The sequence below is a fragment of the Centruroides vittatus genome, unplaced genomic scaffold (genome assembly GCF_030686945.1).
Source record: "Centruroides vittatus isolate TY-2023 unplaced genomic scaffold, ASM3068694v2 contig_400, whole genome shotgun sequence".
Lineage (NCBI taxonomy): Eukaryota > Metazoa > Arthropoda > Arachnida > Scorpiones > Buthidae > Centruroides > Centruroides vittatus.
The window spans coordinates 99412-121960 of record NW_027122215.1 but is presented as its reverse complement, the minus strand read 5'-3'; the positions used below and the strand labels follow the sequence as shown (position 1 = coordinate 121960).

Genomic DNA, 22549 nt, shown 5'->3' with positions numbered 1-22549 from the left:
GACAATTATTGACAACTCTTTCTTAACTATTGAAATAATCTTACTTTCTTAATATCATAAAAATAATAATTTTTTGGGTGATCTTAAATAATACATTATAAGCTTATATGTTATCTGATAAACAGTTTTATATCATTAAAAATATTCAATATACAAATTATCACTGAAAAGTCTTTCAACTAACCCAATTTTATTATCTATAAAAAAAAATGATATAAAAACTTTAAAAATTTTGTAATCAAATATATTTTTTATGCTGTGAGATGATAAGAATTTGCACATAAGTATCCATTATCAACATTTATTTCTCCTCGCAAAATTATTTACTATTATGTGTGTGTTTATATAAAATACAGGACGGGTTGACAACCTTTTTGGAGAGTTGTGCCAAATGATTTTCACAAACTTGTACTGTGTGCCGACATGATTCTACGAATTTTGTTTTGATATTTTATTTCAAAATATTTGTTCTACTCATATGTTCTTAGAAATTAGAACTCTCAGAATTCTAGTTCATTGAATAGGGCAGGTTTGCAGTTTGTGCAATTTATTACAACAGATTTGTGTGTTTATTTGTACATCAAAGAAAATATTTTATACATTTTAGTTTATTTTTATATTATTTTGTTTTCCAGTAATGATGGAAACTGGTTGTTTAGGTGTTAACCAGAAACAGCTTGTTTAAATGCTTCAATTTTCTCATCATCATTCTTAAACATAGAATAATGTTTACTTTGATAATGTCTTTGTACACTTGAAGTATGACACATGACACTTTTGTAATGTAAAGCATAAACAGCACGACCCTTTTGTTGCAGAAATCCATATTCTTCAGTCCAAATGTCTTAAAAAGATCTAACGTTAACTTTTTGTCTTTTATGAGCAATTCTATTACTTATTAATAACAAGCATGCAGGAATAGGCAAACTGTCTGGATCCAGACATACAGAATATGCCGACTGTCGCATGTCTGGCCTCGGTAGACATAGATAAGAATGCAGAACATAAACGTATGCGCATTACATATGCAAAATGTAGCTGATGTGAACCCTTGCATTGTGATTTCAATATTATTTTATAATAATAATTTTTAACATATTTTATTTATTTTAATATTTTAATTCATTCAGTGTGCCACTGAAAATGGTCTCGCGTCCCATGTCTGGTATGCGTGCCATAGGTTGCCGACCCCTGATATAGGATGTTATATGTTATACCCAAGTATTATGTGGATTACTACTTGTTTCAATATTCTTATTATTATACTCTAAGTAATAACTTAGAGTTCATAATAATAGTAATACATATTAATTTTATTATTAAATTTGTTTTAATGTGTTTATAAAATGATAATGAAATATTATATATATTTTTTCCAGGTTCAAACTAAAGATAAAACTTTTAAAAGTGTCAGTCATTTAATTAATTACCATAGTGGTAGTAAACATCCTATTATTTCTTCTAACAGCTTGATTATATTAAATCACCATGTTCCCAGGAGGCCATCGTATTGACAGAATTTCATTGCTGTTCATAATTCAATTATATTCTATAATTATTATTACAATTTGAATGTATATTATATATGCTCAGGAGGTGCAACTAGAAAAAGTTTAAATCCCTTTGTTATACATACTTGTAGAGCAATTTGGGAATTGCCATTTTCAGTTTCAGAATTATTATTTTATGATCAGAATAGAAAATTGATAAGAACAACATTTAATAACAATAAAAGTTACTTTTATTGTTTTTAAATGTTGTAAAATAACAATAACACTTATCATTTTACTTCCTAAATATGCCCAAAATCTTGATATGGAGAGTCTAGTTACACCTCACATATATATCATATAATATCTAGTCACTAGTCACTGTAAACTGACATATTCTCATAGAATTTTTCTTTTAATGTTATTTTTTCTAAAATTTTTAAGATATAGTTTCAGGAATGAATTAGCTTCTAGAAAGAAAACTATGAAAAATAATGAATAAATGACACTTACTGACAACTTGTTCTTAACTATTGAAATAATCTTATTTTCTTAATATCATAAAAATAATAATTTTTGGGTGATCTTAAATAATACATTATAAACTTGTATGCTATCTGATAAACAGTTTTATATCATTAAAAATATTAAATATACAAATTATCACTGAAAATTATTAAATAATATAAAACCATATAAAAACATTTGATGATACAGTATTTAATTTCCAATGGCATATATATATATTTGACACATTATTCTTTGTAAAGGAAAAACTAAGATTGCTGTAATGCAATTTTTGTATTTCTTTGTCTCAAAACAAAGCTTATTGAGTGAATATTTAAAATGTTTTTAAGTCTTATATATTAGTTATAAGAGCTCTTATAACAACTTTCATAAACAATTTACATAAACTGCAATATGTTGGATGCATTATTGCCAATTTTGGACTTTCATATATCAGGTAATCAAATAAATTAGTATAGTTTTTCAATGTTATGATTTCAAGAGAGTCAAGAGCATGCAGAAAGGTTTTATGCAAATGAAACTATTCATTTTCATCCTCTTGGAATCCTATTAAGAATAATTGTATAATTTAAAATCATATTGGTAATACAGTAATGCTATTTTTATTGTTTGGTAATATACTTTGTCTTGTATTTGTATTGTAATATAATTATTAATTAGATATTTGTCAAGAGCATGCAGAAAGGTTTTATGTAAATGAAACCATTCATTTTCATCCTCTTATGAAAGTCTGGAAGTCGAGCAAATGAATTCCATAGTGAATTGACAGCTGACAAAAACTAACAGCTTAAAACCTGTTTGTCTCTGTTTCTATGCTACAAGAATCAGCCATTTGTCAGTAGGTTTTTGAGGTGAGATGAAAAATGGATTATCTATAACAACAACAAACTTTAGATCATTGTTGTTGTCCAGTAAAGCTTTCCCCACACACAACAAAGTCCAACGTACACCAATAGAAAATTTTATTGTGTGTCTGATGGATTACAGATGATGATATCTATTATGATTGACTGATTAGTGGCCAAGCAGCTCTATCACAACTTCAACGAGTTGTAGATGTATTATTGGTATTACATGCCTGTAAAACAGCATGCACTTGTTTTTTACAAAGTTATTGTGCTCCTTCAGAATAATGCTCATTCTCATACAGAGATGACCCTAGGATTTGCACGACTCTAAGCAAAATTTATTTTTGAGGCTCATGAAAATAGCAAGAGATAGAATGTCTTTATTTAAGTCTACAACAATATGAACATTCTTAAACAGACAGCTGCAACAATTTCAAAACTGAAAAGCACTGGAAACTGAATTGAGTATTTTCTTCCTTTCTAACAATTAGATAGCATTTACAAATTTGAATCTCATTGGGAAAAGATTATAGATAGTAGCAGATTATGTTCCTTTGAGACCCTAGGTGCAATTTTGTTACAAGTACTTTACCTACTTTATATAAAAGTGTTCTTTTTATATTAAAAAGACAGTAAAATCTTTAAATAATGACAATTTTTTAAATTTATAATATATGCTTTTTAAATGTTCACTGAATTTTTAGAGGCATATTATCTTTTTTCTATGTAAATTTTGAGGCCCCTCGAGATGACGAGGTCCTAGGCACATGCCTAGTGTGTCTATTGGGTAATCCACCACTGTTTATAGATTATGCTGGTAGTTGTTTTTTTGAATGAAATGTCTTTGTTTATTTTTGACATGTGGTTTAATTTTACCTTCAAAAACCACATAAAACTATCAGACAACCAATCAAGTTCATTATTAAAAAGAATGTCATTATGTATGCAAGTATATATCTGCTTTTGGAAATTAAATTTTGTTGAATGTTTTTATTGGAATTATTTGTTTACAATATTTTTAACTGAATAGTCCATATTTATAAATATGGACTATTCAGTTACATGGACTATCAAAATTTAGTTATATAAAAGTAAATTCTGAATTTATTCATTATTATATAACAAAATTTATCTTTAAACATTTCATTTAATTATAACATATCTGTTTGTTGAAGTTAATAACAAATATATTTACATTGTTATCACTTTGAAACATCTGAGAAACTTAAATATATTTGATCAATATAAAAATATTTTTTTACTCTAACATTCTCAAAGTAATGTCTGTTAAACATCAAATTTTCATTTGTATTATTGATACTTTTTAAAACTCTCCCATTAACAAATTAATTGATAAAGATTTATCAATTTAACATACATACATATATTTTAAATTTTTTAAGCACTCAAAGTATAGATTTTACAACAAAACATTATACAATTTATACATTACATATTTTATTTATAAAGGAACTGAAAAGAAATAATAATTTTCATTTAAAGAATAATTGTATAATTTAAAATCATATTGGTAATACAGTAATACTATTTTTATTGTTTGGTAATACTTTGTCTTGTATTCGTATCGTAATATAATTATTAATTAGATATTTGTGTAATAAAGCTTTCTGTTCTCTGTAAGAATGTTCAAAGCTGGACATTTCATCAGCTTTAGTAACTTTGTAAAACCACTCCCAATAATATCAAAATAAATTCTAAAGAAATTAATATGAAGAAAATTAAAGTGTAAATGCTTTCATCCCTACACATTGGAGACATGTCTGAAGAATTCTTCAGACAGGACTTCTTTGTAGAGGGAAGAATGTACTGTACATGCATTTTTTTAGTATTAATTTCTTGAAAATTCATTTTACCATTCTCTCTATTCATGGATTTTCAATTGAAATCTAGTCCAGATTTAAGCAAAAGATTTTTTAAGAACAGTGTTAATTATATTCTTGAATTTTACAGGAATAAAAGTCCTTGGGTATAATCAAATGTCTTGTTTGATGAGGTTATAAAAGCTGTATCATTTAAAATTAAATTGATTAATTAATTCACAAAAGATTTTATAGAATCAGTATAAAATATTTTCACAATCCTTATTTATCACTATTTTACAGGAGAGATTTGAGTTTTAACTAGAGTTGGATAAAATACTGTGTATATTCCATCAAGAACTAAATAAAATTAACATGATAAGCATGTTTAATGTAAGTGTAAGAAATTAAATGCAAAGTAGATTCACACAGTAAAATAATGATTAATTTTTATAATACAAAAACTGATTTCCAAATTTTTATATTGTAAATTTGATTGTTTAAATATCTTAATTAAACCTTAATATAAATTTATAATAAATATAAAAACACCTTACCAATGAGGTATTTAATTTTCTTTACTGTTTTTTTTTTTTTTTGCTCTATTTATGAGCCCTCTTCAGGTAAATTGTGTTTGAATTCAGAACATCAAACATTTCTTTTTCAAATGGAATTAACGAGAATATATTTAACAACTTTTTAACTTTAAAATTCTAAATTATTATAATAATTTTTTTGGAAGATAAATAGTATTGTATTAATAATAAACTAAGATTGACAACTATCCAATATTGTTGTACGGTACATATTACCTGGTGTTATTACTTGTCCCCAGTGGTAAGGTGTTTTTATATTTAGTTAAAATAAGAGCTGAGTTAGAATGGATTGTTAAATTTATAATATTGAAATATGTATAGTATAGAAATAATGAAATATGAATGTAAAATTAATAAAAGAAAAAAATATATATTTTTCATAGAATCATTTAAAATAATCATGAAAGTATTGTTTAAAAAATTAATGGTATAGAAGTATCAATTCGACATCTTTCTTCCTTTATATAGGAAGTGTACAAATTTATATAACAATTTAAAATGAGATTATATTTCTCACTAGGTTCTAAAATATATTAGAAAAACATGTTAAACTATTTTCTGCAGTACATTTTTATTGTAATATTATTTTAGATAATTAAAAACAACAAAAATTTGTGCTATTTTTACTTACATAAATAAGTTTTTGTATATAAGTTTACTTGGCTATTTTCATTACATTAAAACAAATTAAGCTACATATCAATTGTGAAACAGTTTGACAATATAAAAATTCAATTATGATAATAATACAAGTATTATTAACGTTATTAATTGAAAGAAAGTCATAACAGTTTTTAACAGAAAGAAAGTACAAAGCTTTGCATTCTTTTTAATAATTTCACATGATGCCAAGACTATCAAAAAAATCATCAAGATTTTGCTGCTTTTACAAAATTATGCAGCAAAAGCTTTAATATTAGTTTTATGTAAATATAAATGTATAACTTCATAATCTGTATACAATAAACAATGTAAAGGATGGCCCAAAGGTCATGTAATCAAGACATATTTTAAGATATTTTAAGAATAGTGAACATTAGTTTGAAACAGCTGCATGTTAGCTGTAATTCAGTCATTTCCAATGAAGTTCAATTTAATCATGAATAACATCGTGCAGCTGTTCCAAACTGATTTTAACCATTCTTAAAATAGTCTTAAAAATATATCTTGAGTAACTGACTTTTGGGTCACCCTGTATAAATAATTAAAAAATTGCATGAATGATTTTAAGAAAGAAAAAAATTTAAAATGATAATTATAATTTAAATATATCATAACTTTTATATTTAAATTTTAAACAGTCATCTAAAAGAATGTCTATTTTATTTAAAGTATATCATACAGTATTTTGATTGATGTGTCATACATTTCTTTTTGTTTATAATTTTCATTTATGTCCTTTAAAAATTGTTGTATGTTTGATCATTTTTGTCAATAAATATTTTGTTTATTGTGTTATATGAGATTTTTTTTTTTATTTATTTATTGAACAGTAAATTAAAAAAAGTACCATATGATGATGAGTGATACACGAACATATAAAGTTTAATGACCTAATGTAGAAATGAAATAATTTGGCCAGTTTGGAAGGTTTGTGCACATATTTAGCAGCTAATAGTTATTGATATTAAACCATAATAAAAATTACTAATACAGAATTAAATGAAGATCTCATATATGAATAATAAACAGTTTAATGGTTTTAAAAAATTCCACATTTCCTGAATTCTAAGACTTAACTGTTTTAAAATTTTCTATGCAGGAAAAATTTTTAAATAATGATTTTATTAAGTCGTATTGAGTAAGTTAGAGCTACCAAGTATTATTTCATAACATTTCTATTTTCTATGTCCATGCTCTTCTGCATATACAATAATTTTACATTTTAATTCTGCATCATGTTGGGAGAGTCTCTATATTTCTGCTACTGAACCATGCAACTCCCTAACTTTCAAATTACCAAAAATTTGCATAACAGCTTTTAAACAACTCAACCCACAATGTTGAAGTCTTTGTTACTCAGATGTCTTTTTGGCATAGCTTATATTTCATGCATGTTCTGGGCTCTTACAGCCTTATTTTTCCTATGACATGCTTATTTAAAATTAATTTCCCTTCCACGTGGATACACAAAAGGATTTTTAAATAACATTCGAAAACGGAAAATCTGTTAAACAGTCAGAAATATTGTTCGATAATTTCAGAAATATAAATTTGTGAAACCGTCGGATTAGAGTTTGAAAATCTTAAACTGTTGTATTCGATAGACTGCCTGAAGACAGTAGTTGTATACTACTGAAAGTGCTAGCAGATGAGTTCATTCTCCAAGACTCCACTCCTGTAACGCCACAACACGTAAGTGTTATAATCATATAATAAACATTGGCGTGAAGTGACATTGTATTATATCATGCATCATGTTGTCTTGAAACACTAAATATTAGACACACTAAAAAGAAATCTAAATTAAATACTTCTTAACAGCAAAGTTCATTAGAACTGATATGAGTGTTGAACAGTATGGCCAAAAACATGTTATTGGTGTATAACACACCATTTTGTCACACTTGGACCGCAAATAAACAACATGATGCAGAATTAAAATGTAAAATTATTGTATATGAAGAAAAGCATGAAAATAGAGACATCTCATAAAATTAGTTGGACTGCAAATGTAACATGAGAGGTCTCTCTTTTTCAGACAAGTAAAAATACGTAAATGCATTTTAGAATTGAGGAAATATGGTATATAAAGAATCCAGTGTTTTCGTACTAAAAATATCATTTTGTCATTTTCAAATGATAATGGTCTGAAGTGATTTTTGAAAAGTCAAATGACAAGACACATTGTTACTTGAATACAAGTGATAGGTCATTTTAGATGTTTCACTTAATATGATTTCTGTAATGGCATCCAATTGATTTTAAATGAATGCTATCAATTGCTATATTTATATTTTTAGCAAATGCTATCAATTGACTATATGATTAAGTCTTAATTAGGAACAAATAAATTTTCTTTGAGAATAACTTTGTCTATTAATTGAAGTTTATCATGTCTATTCTAATATTAAAAAAAATAACAAAATATAAGCATTGTTAAATAGTTTATATAGAAAGCAGAAATCTTATCTTGAAAATCATTTTATTGCTAATTTTCAAAATCTTCTGGACATAACGTCAAAGAAGTGAAAATCAAAAATGTAGAAAATGTCTCCATAAATGAGAACAGATGAGATCATTTCAAATGATATTTTCACTAGGGTGCTTATTAGAAGTTTAATAATGATAATTCTGTCATATAACTAGCTTCTTTGTCTGGATGGGCATTGTTGTAGTTAAGGTAGTCTGTAAACCTCCAGGGTTTGATGACGGCCAAAGGACCCAGATCAAGGAGGGATATCATGCATGCTCAAGGTAGGAAGCAGGACTTTTTGAAAGAGAAGGTGAAGAGAGAAGATGTGTAGACAGGAGTCATGTGTTTGTTTCCTCTTTGTGTTGTTTCCTCTTTGTGTTGTTTCCTTCATCATAGTGTCAGACTGTTATAGTGAATGGACAGAGAAGTGATCAGAAGGACTGAAATAAACTTTAAGTTCCTTGCATTGGCATTGTAGAGTGTGTGATTTATTTCTTCAAAGTTTTTTTCTTTGTTCCTGAATGGGAGAATACTCTAAAGATCAAGTACTTCCCCACAATCTATTGTAGGAAATGTCAAATAATATGACAGATTAAAATTGTTTTCTGAAACACTTTTGGACTTAATTGTAGAAGCAAAGTTAGACTTAGCAAATGTTCACAAACCACATAGCCCAATATTTTGCAAATTTTGACCAAAATTTTTCTTGATGATAATGACCCCTAGAACAATATACTTCAAGGAAGCCATACTTCTCAAATACATGGTTCATTGTTTTTATGGTCATACTAGTAGCACTATCTAGTCATTTCAATCTGAACTATATTCTCATAACCATTGTCAACAGTTATCCAATCTTGAGTACATTACTGTTTTGTAAAATGTTTTTTGAGTGTATATAGATTGCAAGAAGAGCAATGTGTTATCATCAAATTTTGTTTTAAAGTTGGTTTATCAGCTACAAAAACATTAGATATGGTGGAAAAGACTTATAGCAAAGGAGCATTAAGACAAGCAAATGTCTTATGATAGTATGCTAAATTTTGTTGAGAGAGAGAATCCATAAGGGATGATGGGTGTAGTGGACACCAAACAAGTCAGACAGACATTTCCACTGTTGCAGAATTAATTATAATGATTGCTGAATCACTTCCCACATGATAAAGAAGAATTAAAAATTGTAGTTCTCTGCATTTTAACTGAGGATTTAAAGAAATGAAAACTTTGCATATGTTCGTTTTACACGGAAAACAATTCTTGGCTCAAAAACAAGTCATAACATTAGATCACCCACTCTACTTATCTGACATGTCACACCAGACTATTTTTTATTTTCAAGATTAAAACTGCAGTTGAAAAGCCAAAGGTTTGATGAGATTTCTGAAATTGAACCCGTTGTAACCAACCAACTGAAGATTATTAAAAAAGATCAGTTTTCAATTGTGATGTAACAATTGGAAAAGACAACTCAACAGTGTATCTATTGTGGAGCTTATTTAAAATTTTTCATTTTATACAAACCTTATCTAAAAACTTAAGAACCATACTGTTCATCTTATTTTTAAATTTAAACACCAGGTTTTGTTAAAATGAAGAAGTTTCACAAATAACCAAAGATAGTAGATGAACGAAGAAAACTTTAATTGTACTATTAAGATAATGTACAGGTTTGTATACCAGATGCCAGGCAATCTTGATTCTGACACGCGACACTTGTAATATTAATTATTAGTACTAGAAACAGATAATCATCGAACCATACCGCACGACAAAATTTATAAGATTGGCAAAAAATCTCAACGCTGACCACGTGGTATAACACATATAGGTTTTAGTTTTAGATTATTTTATGTTATTGTATAACTAATTATATTACTAAAGAATAGGATAGAGGATAGGACAGATTGAGGGAATAAAGAAATGGGTACCCAATGTTCTATATCTTGATTCTTAAGGTGGTCACTTGTGCGTGGATCTATCTTTGGTGTCGAAAATCGGGGATTACTGTTCTTGTCACTTCAGAATTAGTTACTCTGTTCTGATATTCACGTTTTCATTCCTTAGATCGTCCAATAGTTTTGCAATGGCTGTCTCCTCAGTAGTTTACATCCCTTGTCTATTCCGCACGGTGCCAAAACATACCGGAATAGCTGACATTCACATCCGTCTCTTCCACAGCTCAAACCCCAACTGTCCTCACACTCCCTCTCTATTGCCCTCCGGGCTACATACCCTTCTACTATTTCACAAGGTTCACTATGCCCATATAAGAAAATGAAGTTTGAATAAGGAAATTCCAGAAAAGACAGACAATAGATCAAAAGAAGAAAGCTATGAAAGAGAAATAGAGATAATAATAAAATATAAAATATGTGCATATAACTACAAAATAAAATACATATGTCACGCAGCCACAGTTTGAAAATAATAAAAGATTCTTTGCAACTCTCCTGAGCAAACATAAAAACACACAATAAAACAGAGACTTGTAGATTAGTTACAAATAACAATGTAATATTTCACCACATTCTATAAAAGTACTCAATTACAAAATTTTGGTTTATTCTTCTGCTGAGCACAGTAATGGGAGGTCTCTTTTATATACAGTTACTATTTTTCTGGAGCTTCTTCCCACATATTCTGAAGTTCTATATCAAATGATATTATTAGCATGGTATCGTCCACTGTATCAGATGGCAGTTTAAGCCAGCTTAAATATCCTCTGTCTTCCCATTCACATAACTCAGTTTCTAAACTTCATTCGGGAACTTTAAATGTCATGTAAAAATTACAACAAAACGTAAATACTCGTACATTGCTTAATTATTAATTCATCAAAAGATAACATGAGCAGAAGAACAACAAAGAAAAATGAAACTTGTTATGTATGGAAGGGTGGACGAAGGTTGGTTTAGGCAGAGTTCTGAATGTCAAGTTACGAAGGCAATTTGCTAGCCACTTCGAGGGGTGGAAATGTGTTCGATATTCTTGCATTTATAATATCATTTATGATCTAAGTGACTAATAAAAATCGATAAAGGGATTTGTCTGCTTTGTAGTTATCGAATAGGTGTAATTTTCCGAACATCTTTGCTTTTTTTCAATATTTATAAAAAAAAAATACACCTAAGCCATCACAAAGCTGTTTAGAAGACAGAGACAATTGGCCATCGCCTAGCAATTCATATTTTTATGAGGTAAGATAAGTGTACAAAAATCGGATACTTTTTGCTGATGTTTAACTATCTTTAATTAAAGATAACAAGTACCCTTCCCAGAGTTAACAGGGAAAATTACTACAGGTGATATAATAAAGAAAATTTGTTTTTTCTGAACTAATTCTCATTCTTGTGTCAATATCTAAACACCAGTGTAAAAGTCCTAGTAATGAGTAATGTCCATGTAGACAATTAAAAATAACATAACAAGTACCCCTTCCCTCCCAATCCCGAGATTTTAATTAAAGCTAAATATGCTTACTATATGGCAGAAATGGGCAAATGTGGCTCTTTTTGAGTTACATGCGACTCTTGCTGGAAGTGTTAATTTCTATTTTTTATTTTTATTTTTGCAAGCAAGCAAGAGTTCAGTGGGAGCCGAAATGTAGGTTTTGCAAAATGCATGGGAGCCGCAGTTTTGTACTGTCGTGGCGGATAGTATGGTAAGGCGTGCGATTTTATTATATAATATAATATAAAACAAATACTGTATTGATTTTTTTTAATAAACATATTTTCACAAAATTATAAAAAATATATATATATATAGGGGAAGGTTGGGCAGGATGAGGACGTTAAAGGTTTGAAAAGTCATAAGATGGCAACGACTTAAATGAAAACAATAATTTTTTTATTCTTATCAACTATAACATTTGGTAATATATAATACAAAATTTAATTTTTGAAAAACGTTTTTAAAAACAAGAAAATTTCATATTTTAAAATTATATGTAAATGTACCATTTTGCCCCACCCGTGGGGTAAGATAGGATATTATGTTTGGTTAAATTTACCTATGGTAGTCAAAATGGCGGCTCGTCTCTGATTCCAGCCAACAGAAGAAAGGAAACGGTGGGACGCACGTTCTAACCTATTCTAATATATTACCATAATTATTACTAACCAAATTAGAATAGGTTAGGTAAGTTAGGTTAGAACGTGCGTCCCACTGTTTCCTTTCGTCTGTTTGCTGGAATCAGAGACGACGCGCCATTTTGACTACCATAGGTAAATTTAACCTTATTTTTATATACAAGGAGGACAAATTAAAATGGTTAAACTGCCGTTTTCTTCAATATTGGCACAAGAACAACGGCTTGTGCCCATTTATCACAACAGCTACATTTATTATTTTCCAAATAAATAAATAAATATAAAAGTTTGAACTTACTCGTATTTACTTTACCAGACGATACTGTCACTTCGCGCATGCTCAGTTTCGCTATTTTGTAAGCAGACGATACTTTTTCGTGGAAAAAATTTTTTATTTCGATTGTTATCTCACGTTTTATTTCTTGTTAAGATAGTAATTTAAATTTAAAAAATGCTTTCATAAATAATAAAGTAATACAGTATATACTGTATAAATTTATTACAGTTAGATATAATTTAAAAGTGGAATATTTCATTTTCTATAAAAAGATCATTTTTAAAATTATTATTTTATATATTCGAAAAGGTGATATAGAATTATCAATGACAACGAATTTAAAACTAGTTCATTGCCCTATATTGTAGTGCCTCTAGTCAGCAGCAGAATTCATGGCCAACCTTGGGCAAGATGGGGTACCCTATCTTGCCCCAACGTACACTTTTCATACTGACTGCAAACACGGGTCAACTTTATTTCAAAATTAAACAATTTCAGTCTTAAAGGTTACTTCCAATACCATAATATCTTCATCTAAAAGGCAATGTAAAAGTTCACAATAATACTTATTTTGTAGAAACTTTGTAGCAGGCGTAAAATTAGATGAAGTATTGCTTAAACATGGAAAACTGTCTTCAGGGCCTAATTTGGCATAAGGCAGGCAAGGCACTTTCCCGGAGCCCGTAATTAATTGGGGCCCGTAATAGGTTCTAAACGTGCCATTGTTTTATTAGTATTGCGAATTACTATATTATTAGCGCCATATTCAAGGGTTAATATATTGATTATTTTATGTTTGTAATTGTTTTGAAATAAAAATACTTTAATTTTAAGTATTACAATTTTATTTATATTTGTAGTAATATAAAATTTGTAAAGGGGCCCGTAAATATTATTTTGTCTAGGGCCCGCGAAGATCTAAATTAGGCCCTGGCTGTCTTACTTCCAAACAAAGAGAGCGATTCGGACGTTCTCTCGTCCCGAGATCCCTTTTGAGGTTGACATTTAGTTCCCCAAATAACAGCTAGATGAAAGCACGTTAACCACGAATAAACGGACGTCCCCGTCTTACCCCATGGCCCCATCTTGCACCACCTTCCCCTATATATATACAGTATATTGTGTATATATATAAATGAAGACGGATGTTTGTTCGCTATGCACGCCTAAGCCGTTCGACCAATTGCTACGAAATTCAGCAGTTACGTTCAAATACTTCTAACTTACATCACGTCGTACATATCACCCCAAAATATCGATAGGATTTTTATATATCGATTAATTTCTATCTACTTTCGATTTGCTGGCTTTACATGTAACGCCATCTATTGGCAAAAATTCAAGAAAATAATAAACTAAATATAATTCATACAAAAGGCCCACCAGTGGCCAAGAGATTCCGTTTCCTGAACTCTGGGAGTTGTGTCGTGGATTTGTCTCGCCCGGAAGAGCTGGCCACGTGGAGTTTTCCGGGTTTTCTCCACGTCTGTAACGCCTGAATAGGGGCTAGTTACCCTTAAAAAAACTCTCGGAAGGCATTATTCCCCACGTAAAGATCATAAACGATAATTTTTACAAAAAGAAAAGACATAACTTTTAAAAATTTATATTATACTCACTTAATTACTACGATTACGATATAGCGCGAAATAGATGCGCCATTACGCCATTACTGCGACAAGTACTGTGCTTGCCTGCGTGGAGTGTAGTAGTGTTTTGCTCCTGTACATCATACTTGTCCTGTTAGTAATAGAGTCGTGCCGGTTATGTTTCTAACTTTTTTCAGGGAAAAAATTTCATATTGAAATAACGTGATTTGCGGTACAAATAGGAAGTTCATATATAGTTAATCTGGTCCTCTTTCTCTTACGATTTCCATGTCTGGTCTCGATTTTCATCTATCTAACTCCGTTCTCGAGATTGAGAAAGGATAACTTTCAAAAGTTTCCTTTACTTAGATGATTTTGTTGAGCTTTACTTTTTCAATATAGTTTCACCAGTTATTTATTTTTTATGGGATCACATAAAAGCAATTATTTTCGCATTCTTACAATATTGTTTTATTTTAACAAGTCTTATATCAAGTCTTTCGGACGTTAAGGTTAGCAACTTGGATTACATGCGGGATGCCATTACAACCTATCCAACACGGATCACTTTTCAAATATTAATAGTAGACCGGTATTAATTAGTAGTCGTTGAACATCCTCTCTTCCGGGAGGAGGTCAACGGCTACTTTTGGTTGAATTCACTTCGATTCCCTTCTGCAACAGTTCCTTCTTTCTATCGGACCAGCGGTATGGTGGCATTCGAATAGGAAAATTACATAATGTAAGGTTACCGGGAAGCACAAAGTATGATTTAAGTGTTTCGTTTAGCATCAATACAGACTCAGATCCTTCTTATTTTATTTCTAAACACCGCTGTCGGTTGTTCGTTCGAAAGACTGAATGAATACTGTTATCGCTTCTTTCGGTCATCCGGTGTGCGCGGACGATCTCGATACACTGCAGATTTTGCTGCTCTCCGTAGATTAATTAGTCAGGTGGATTTAGATCTGGTGAGCGTGGGGACCACGCGTTTTTCGAAATAATGCGAAAACCAAATACTATAATATAATATAATAGAAGGGTTAGAAGTACGAAAGAATCTAATAATCTTAATCTTTGCTGTTGTTACTTTTTGCCGAGCAACGCCGGGCTCATCTGCTGGTATACATACATATTTGATAATTTCAGAAAAATTTCACAATAAGAAATGGTTCATTTTCCATTAAAGAAAAACAAAAACAAAAAATATGATTTAAATAACTCGCGATTTATTTATTAATGTTGAGTTTTCATATTAAATAATAATGAATTTCAAGTTAGAGTGTAATTTTATGCAAGTTAATTTTTTAAAACACGAATTACCTTTCAGGTAGAGGAAAATGTGATGTAACTATTTACCCGTATCTTTGTATCCCACAATACCTCGCGAGTACGTGAAGCATTTGGTTTGTGTTCGTTTGGATCAAGTGAATTTATTTGAAAATGGAATCTACGCAAGCAAAAAAAGAAAATGTTAAAGATATAAGTAGCGTTAGGAAAAGAAGAAGCGCTAGAATATCGCTTTCTATAGGTAAATTAAATTTTTGATTAAATGTCAAGTGATATTTGTTTTTGTTTACTGCTTCACACCGTAGTGGTGTTTGTTATCTCGACTGTCATTGGTCGATCGGATTTTTAAATTTAGATCGATTTTTAAAATACTAGTTTAAATATTTGTTATTGTTATCATCATTAATTAATATATTATATTCGCTCGTCAGTTTTTACGTTTTAAAAAATAATATATTTATTTATTATGAACCTCTTTTTTTAAAATTTTAAATAAATTTCACATTATTTAGGGTTGTTTACTTTCACTGTTTAATGTTGATAATTTTTATTACATAAATTATAAATAATTAAAAAATAACTAAAAATAAAAACCACTGTTTTGTTTATTTCGGCATAAGTAATAATTACAGATTTGAAGTGATTTAAAGTGACATTTAATCTTATATATTGTAATTGAGGGCAATTGTATTTAATGCCTTTAATTCAATTACATATAATTAAATAGTTTAAACCTCTTTAGTTATTACAATTGATTACAACAAAAGTTTTCATTTCTAACAATTTTTTATTTTTTTATTATTGATTTATACCTAAACAAATTACTGCATGTATTCTAATTACAATTTATAACATAGCCAAATAATGCCAAATATATATGGCTACATATATGGATGTCATTCTCAACTATATGACAAATAAATGAATATATTTATAATTATAACAATAAATTATACAAATTTATAATTATAATAAAGCATAACTTATTTTCTTATCATTAAAATTTAATTATATTGCTAATGAAAATTCTTTTTGAAAGATTTTATTACATCAGCAAAGATTTGTTCATTGTTTATCCCCTTTTCCACTGTCACCAGTCAGAAATCAAGGTCCCCCCTTCACCAATTATGTTGTCAGAAATTTAAACCATTTTCAAATCTACAAGAATTATTTTCAAACAATTTTATGATAGCTGGGAGAAAAATAAATGTCGGATGAAAGCTTGCATTGTCAAAAACTCGTCCTCCCCCTCTCATCATCAGCAATTGTCAAATGCAAATGAATTCCCTCCTCAGAAACTACTTGAATGGCCCATGTTTATAAAAAAAGTATAGAATTAATACTTACTATTAACAAACAATAACATGCATTAGAATAAAAATATAATAGGAAATAAAATAGCACAAAATTAATATCGCATGTTATTACGTAATCAATTTTTTTTATAAACAATTAAAAATTTAAGTAGAATTACTTTTCTTTTTAATAACTGTAATTAATGATGTAATAGTCTGTTTAATTTAAGATGAGAAAGAAAGGAAATACAGTATTATGAAATAAAGAATAAACGAATTTCATTAATATTTTTATTATCATCATTTTTTATTCTTATTTGTTTCTTTGATACTTTTCTAACAAGTTTATATATAAATAATTTTTTATATAAATAGTATAAATATTTTAAATTGATTAGACAGACCATTTTTTATATGTTACTGTTAGAACTTGAATTTTTCCAAACCGTAATGAAACTTCCATTAGAATTACTATCACAAACATATTTAGCTAGTAGTATGTTACAAATGTAGATTTATCACACTTTCACAGCACTCTTTTTACTAATCATTGAAGACTTATTTCAAATTTTTTTTTATTTAAATTGACTGAAATCCAACAATTTCAACTTATTTAAAGTGTTCCACTATTTTCAAATTCATTTATTAATGAGTATTTTTGTAAGTTATTTTTAGTAGCTAAGAATCTACATATTATATTAGTCAACAAAGATATTATGCTCTGCAAAACACATGCTATATTTCTCATCTATATTTTATTTTCATACTGAATGACTAAGATAAAATGTAGATGAGAAATACTAGCAAAATGTTTGGAAAACGTAATTTAATAATTAATGCTAGTATATAATTTATATCAAAAAATTTTACAATATTCCATAATAGCTTTGCTAGGTAAAACATGGTAATAGTTTGTTTTTGATGTAGTAATATATAACCATATTGAGAATAGAAGACATCTAAAAATGAAGAAATTTCTATTTTAATATAATATATGAATGAAACTGTAGAAATGTTAAAAACATCATAACTGTTCACTCATGTAATGTTAATTCCATCCTAAAACAATCTTATTCATTAATGAAAGTTCAAGCATTTGATAACAATATATAAGCATTATATATATAAGATAATGGAATATACAAGAATTCTCTATAATTATTCTTCAGATTACATAACAATATAGAACAATTTTATATACCTTATATATTAATACAATATACAAGAATGCTTTCAATTAATTTTGAAATATCTTTTAATTTCAGAAAATATGATACAAGTTATAATATTATTTATGAATTCATTACTTGATATTATAATTAACACCATTAAAATATAATCTGATAATATTATAATATATATATATATATATATATATATATATATATATATACGAGGCATCATTTCATCCATTTATTTGCTCTTCTTAGTTTCAACTAAGAAGAGCAAGCAAATAAACAGATGAAATGATGCCTAGTGGTCGTTTAACTGCACTACATCGTGCTTATGAAACAAAAATGTAGAACAATACGGTTTAAAATTGGTACAAATTTCATTAATATTTCAAGATTATATGAATGTTTTATTTTGAAAAATAAAAATATTTTTTGGAATATTTATTGAATACTCCTAAAATTGAATATACCGGTAATGCTTTTGTAGGTCTCCATACATTTCATATTTTGATTCTGTGTATTATTTACTACTTTTTTATCATTCTAAAATAGTTTTTATATTACAAAAATGGAGAGGTTTTATTGAGAGAGGTATTTAATTTACATTTTTAGTATTTTTAAGTTTATTGATAAACATAGTATACCAGTACATTTATATGTGTTTAAAATATTCTAATCATGTTTCTACGCATTTATTATATTCTATATATTTTTCATTTTATTTTTTATTCATCGTTTATACTTATTTACTGTTTTTACATTTTATAGATTATACATTTTATATTTTATAAAATTTAAATTTTACAAAGTTTGTTTTTGTATTTGATCAATTATTTTTTCAATTAATATAATTTTATATAAATAAATAACATAAATAGATTCTAGAAATTCATTCTATTGATTTAGTTTTATGAGTGATGCTTTACCAACAGCTGATAAACAAAGGCTAAAAGTAGAATATATAATGTTTTTTTTTTCTTTTTAATTGTGAGTACCTTTGTTTAAGCATTATTGTGGAGCTTGTTCAACTTTTTTTATAGTAAATAAGCATTCTGAATTCAAATCTAGTAAGTACCACAAAAATAAAATAGTAAATTTATCTATAAACCATTTATCTTTCTAATTGACTTTTATATTAATGGAAAAATTTTTGATTTTACATTAAGAATAAGAAATTTTATTTTGTATTTTTCGAAATTTCGTATAACTAGTTAAATTTTTTTAAATATATTTTTTATGCATATTTTATTACATTTATCCTAAATAAAATATTAAAATTTACTCACTTTAAAAACAACGGTTTATTACTAGTAATTGATGTTTGTAAGGTGACTACAATTCTGATTTACTTGGAATATTCCTGCAATATGTGTTCACTGTTGTGTAATTATATTAATTTCCAATTAATTCTCTTAATTAATTTCTATCAATTCTCTGTTGTTACATAATTATTCTTCAATACAATATCTTAGATATGATTTAAAAGACAAATTATTACAATAAAATATATATTATTTGAAAAAAATAATTTTTGAATTTTCCAGTAGTGCTGATCACATGAAAAATATAATAGGCAAGGCAAACACCACAAATATTAAATCATTACAATGGAAAGTTACTCAGTTACTTAATATTAAAAAACACTACTTTAATAAATAAAATGTTTTGATACGCTAAAATAGCATCATCAAGATTAACATAAACTAGAAAAATGTGAATCGGAACACAGTTAAAGTTTAAAAATTTTGTACAAAATTTATAATTAAATATTTTTTTTTTTTGAAGAAAAACTACATTAAAAATACATAGTTGCTTATTTTTCTGTACATTTATTTATTGTGACATTGTCACAATCCTGGGCTCAACTGTTAATCATATTTTTTAAATTTATTTAATTTAAAATATATGCTCTTCACCTCAAATTAGTAGTGTTTTGTCCCTGTACATAATACTTTTCCTGTTAGCAAGCCCCTGTACATCAAACTTCTCTTGTTAGCAACAGAGTCATGACATCATGTATCTAACTCCTTACAGGGGAAAATTTTTGAATAGAAATAACATGACTTTCAGTTTGCATTGGAAGTTCATATACATTAATAAGGAACGCTCAGGGCCTCCTGCTCCTGAGCTTTTCTTATATGGTCTCAGATTTCATCTATCTAACTTTGTTCTCGAGATTAAGAAAAGACAGACAGACTGACGACAGTGGGAATTTATAGGTCTATAGTTTTTTCAAATTGCAGCCCAACTGTTAATACGTGCCAAATTTTGGCATGAAATAATGGTTTGTCAGCTAATAAAATGACATTACATAATGTTCTTCAATATAGTAAGCTTCTCTTCAATGATAACATGTTTTGATGTTTTTCTAGTTTTACTGCAACATGCAAAACGTACAACCTAACTAAAGAGAAACTATTTCTATAAATATCCTAGAAAACAAAAAACTTATTGTGTTTTAACAAAAAGCAAAAACTGCATAAGTAAACTGGAACTATAAATCAAAGGAATAACACCTAAACACAATTTCCAGCAATCAAGTAAAAAATTTTACCGTTTGCTGGTGTTAGGTGTTATTCCTTTGACTTGTGTTTTAGTTTATAATTTTCAAAAATTGGTCATTCTAATTATTATAGACATAATTAAATAAAATTTTAATTTAAAAGATTAAAGTTCTATTTAATATGAGATAATACATTATTATTTTATTTATGAAACAAAAAAAGTTCCTGCCCATCTTTTGTTTTGTCTACTTTTTATATATTATGCATGCATTTGTTTGTTATTGCAAGTACATAATTACTGTTTTATTGGACTGCAATTTGAAAAACTTGTAGACCTATAAATTTCCACTGTCATCCGTCTGTGTCTCTGTCCTTCCTTAATCTTGAGAATGGAATTAGATAGATGAAAGCCGAGACCAGATATGGAACACTTAGGGGCAGAGGCCCTGATTAACTGTATAAGAACTTCAAATACAAACTGGAAGTTGTTATTTCAATTCAAAAATTTTCCTCTTTCTTCAAAAGCAGTTAGATAGATGACTGGACTGGCATCACTGTACTGCTAACAGGAAAAGTATGATGTACAGGGGCAAGACAACACTATATACTAATTTGAAGTGTAGAGCATATATTTTAAATCAAATGAATTTTAAAAAATATGATTAAAAATTGCAGCTCAGCATTGTGATGATGTCACAATAAATAATTGCTTGTTCTTAAATATTTTCTATAATTTGAACATTTTGTATGTCTCTTTTATAATATTTTTATATTATAAAGTTTTAAACATAAATTAATAAATATTTATTTGAAATGTTTAAAGATTTATTGAGAAAAATAATAGAAAATAAAAGCAAGAATATTTGAAGAAGGGAATGAATAAATGAAATAAACAAGTTTAAGGAAAACAAATTTATTTGTTAACTTTCTTTTAAGGAATTATAATTTTAAATGGTACATTTAACATTTTTTGGATCAGTATATAATCCATCTTCAAAAACTAATCAATATTTTTAAAAATAGTTTTTTTTAAATTCTGTTTTGCATCAATAAGAATATTTGACTTAAAATTCAAATTTAACATACTTTAGATACTATTTTTTATATGTTTGAAATTTGTTCTTTTTTTAAATATTATGCATTCCTCTACACTTTAAACAAGACACAAATATTAAAGAAATTTTAATAGATATGATAGTAAAAACAAAATTAAAATTATTTAAGAAACAATTTCTTCAAGAGGAGTTTTTAAAACTTGTTGTTTCTTAATCTTAATATGTTTTATTTTAACCATTCATTTTATTAAACATTATATTTTGTCTTTTTAAAAAATATTAGTATTTATTTACATACGAATTAAACATTCTTAAATTTTAAGTAGAAACTATTTGCTGTTTAGAATTAAGAATGTTGAAATTTTATATGTACAAATAGTAAATACTTAAAAAAAAAATTAGTTTAAAATGAATAAAAATTTGAATTTTGAATTGCATTGATACAAAAACTATTTTAAAAATATTGACTATTTTGTGAAAATTGATGATTTGGAAATGTTGAAGTTATCATTTTAAAACCTGACCTCTTTAAAAGTAAGGTTGTGAATGGTATACTAGATTAAGCTGTAGAGTTGATTTTTAATGTTAGAAAATATCAAGTAAGTACTGGTACATAAATATAAATATAAAAAGTAAAATGTGTTACTGTTTGTTAAATTTTACCTTTATATTTTAATAATAATGATTTTTAATGCATCTATCAAATTAGAAACAGTTTTGTAGAGATTAATATAGTAGATAATTGATAGAATAAAGATAGATGAATTTTTTTTATATTGATAACATGTAATTAAGTTTTTACTAACAAGCATAAATTTTCAATTATATAATAATATCAAGATAAAAACTGGTTAT

General features: G+C 27.5%; 2 protein-coding genes across 4 annotated transcripts in view; both read left to right on the top strand.

The window, feature by feature from the left end:
- Positions 1-2215, top strand: part of LOC136976403 (SHC-transforming protein 1-like) — a 47732-nt gene extending 45517 nt beyond the window's left edge. The window contains exon 10 of the mRNA XM_067271665.1: positions 1380-2215. Coding sequence (XP_067127766.1) covers positions 1380-1514 — 135 coding nt within the window. The 3' untranslated portion in view covers positions 1515-2215. The remainder of the gene's footprint in view (positions 1-1379) is intronic.
- A 13548-nt stretch (positions 2216-15763) lies between these two features.
- wwk (white walker) overlaps positions 15764-22549 on the top strand; it is a 40870-nt gene continuing 34084 nt past the window's right edge. For all 3 annotated transcript variants that reach the window (XM_067271659.1, XM_067271657.1, XM_067271658.1), the window contains exon 1: positions 15764-15906. In XM_067271659.1, coding sequence (XP_067127760.1) covers positions 15819-15906 — 88 coding nt within the window. In that variant the 5' untranslated portion in view covers positions 15764-15818. The remainder of the gene's footprint in view (positions 15907-22549) is intronic.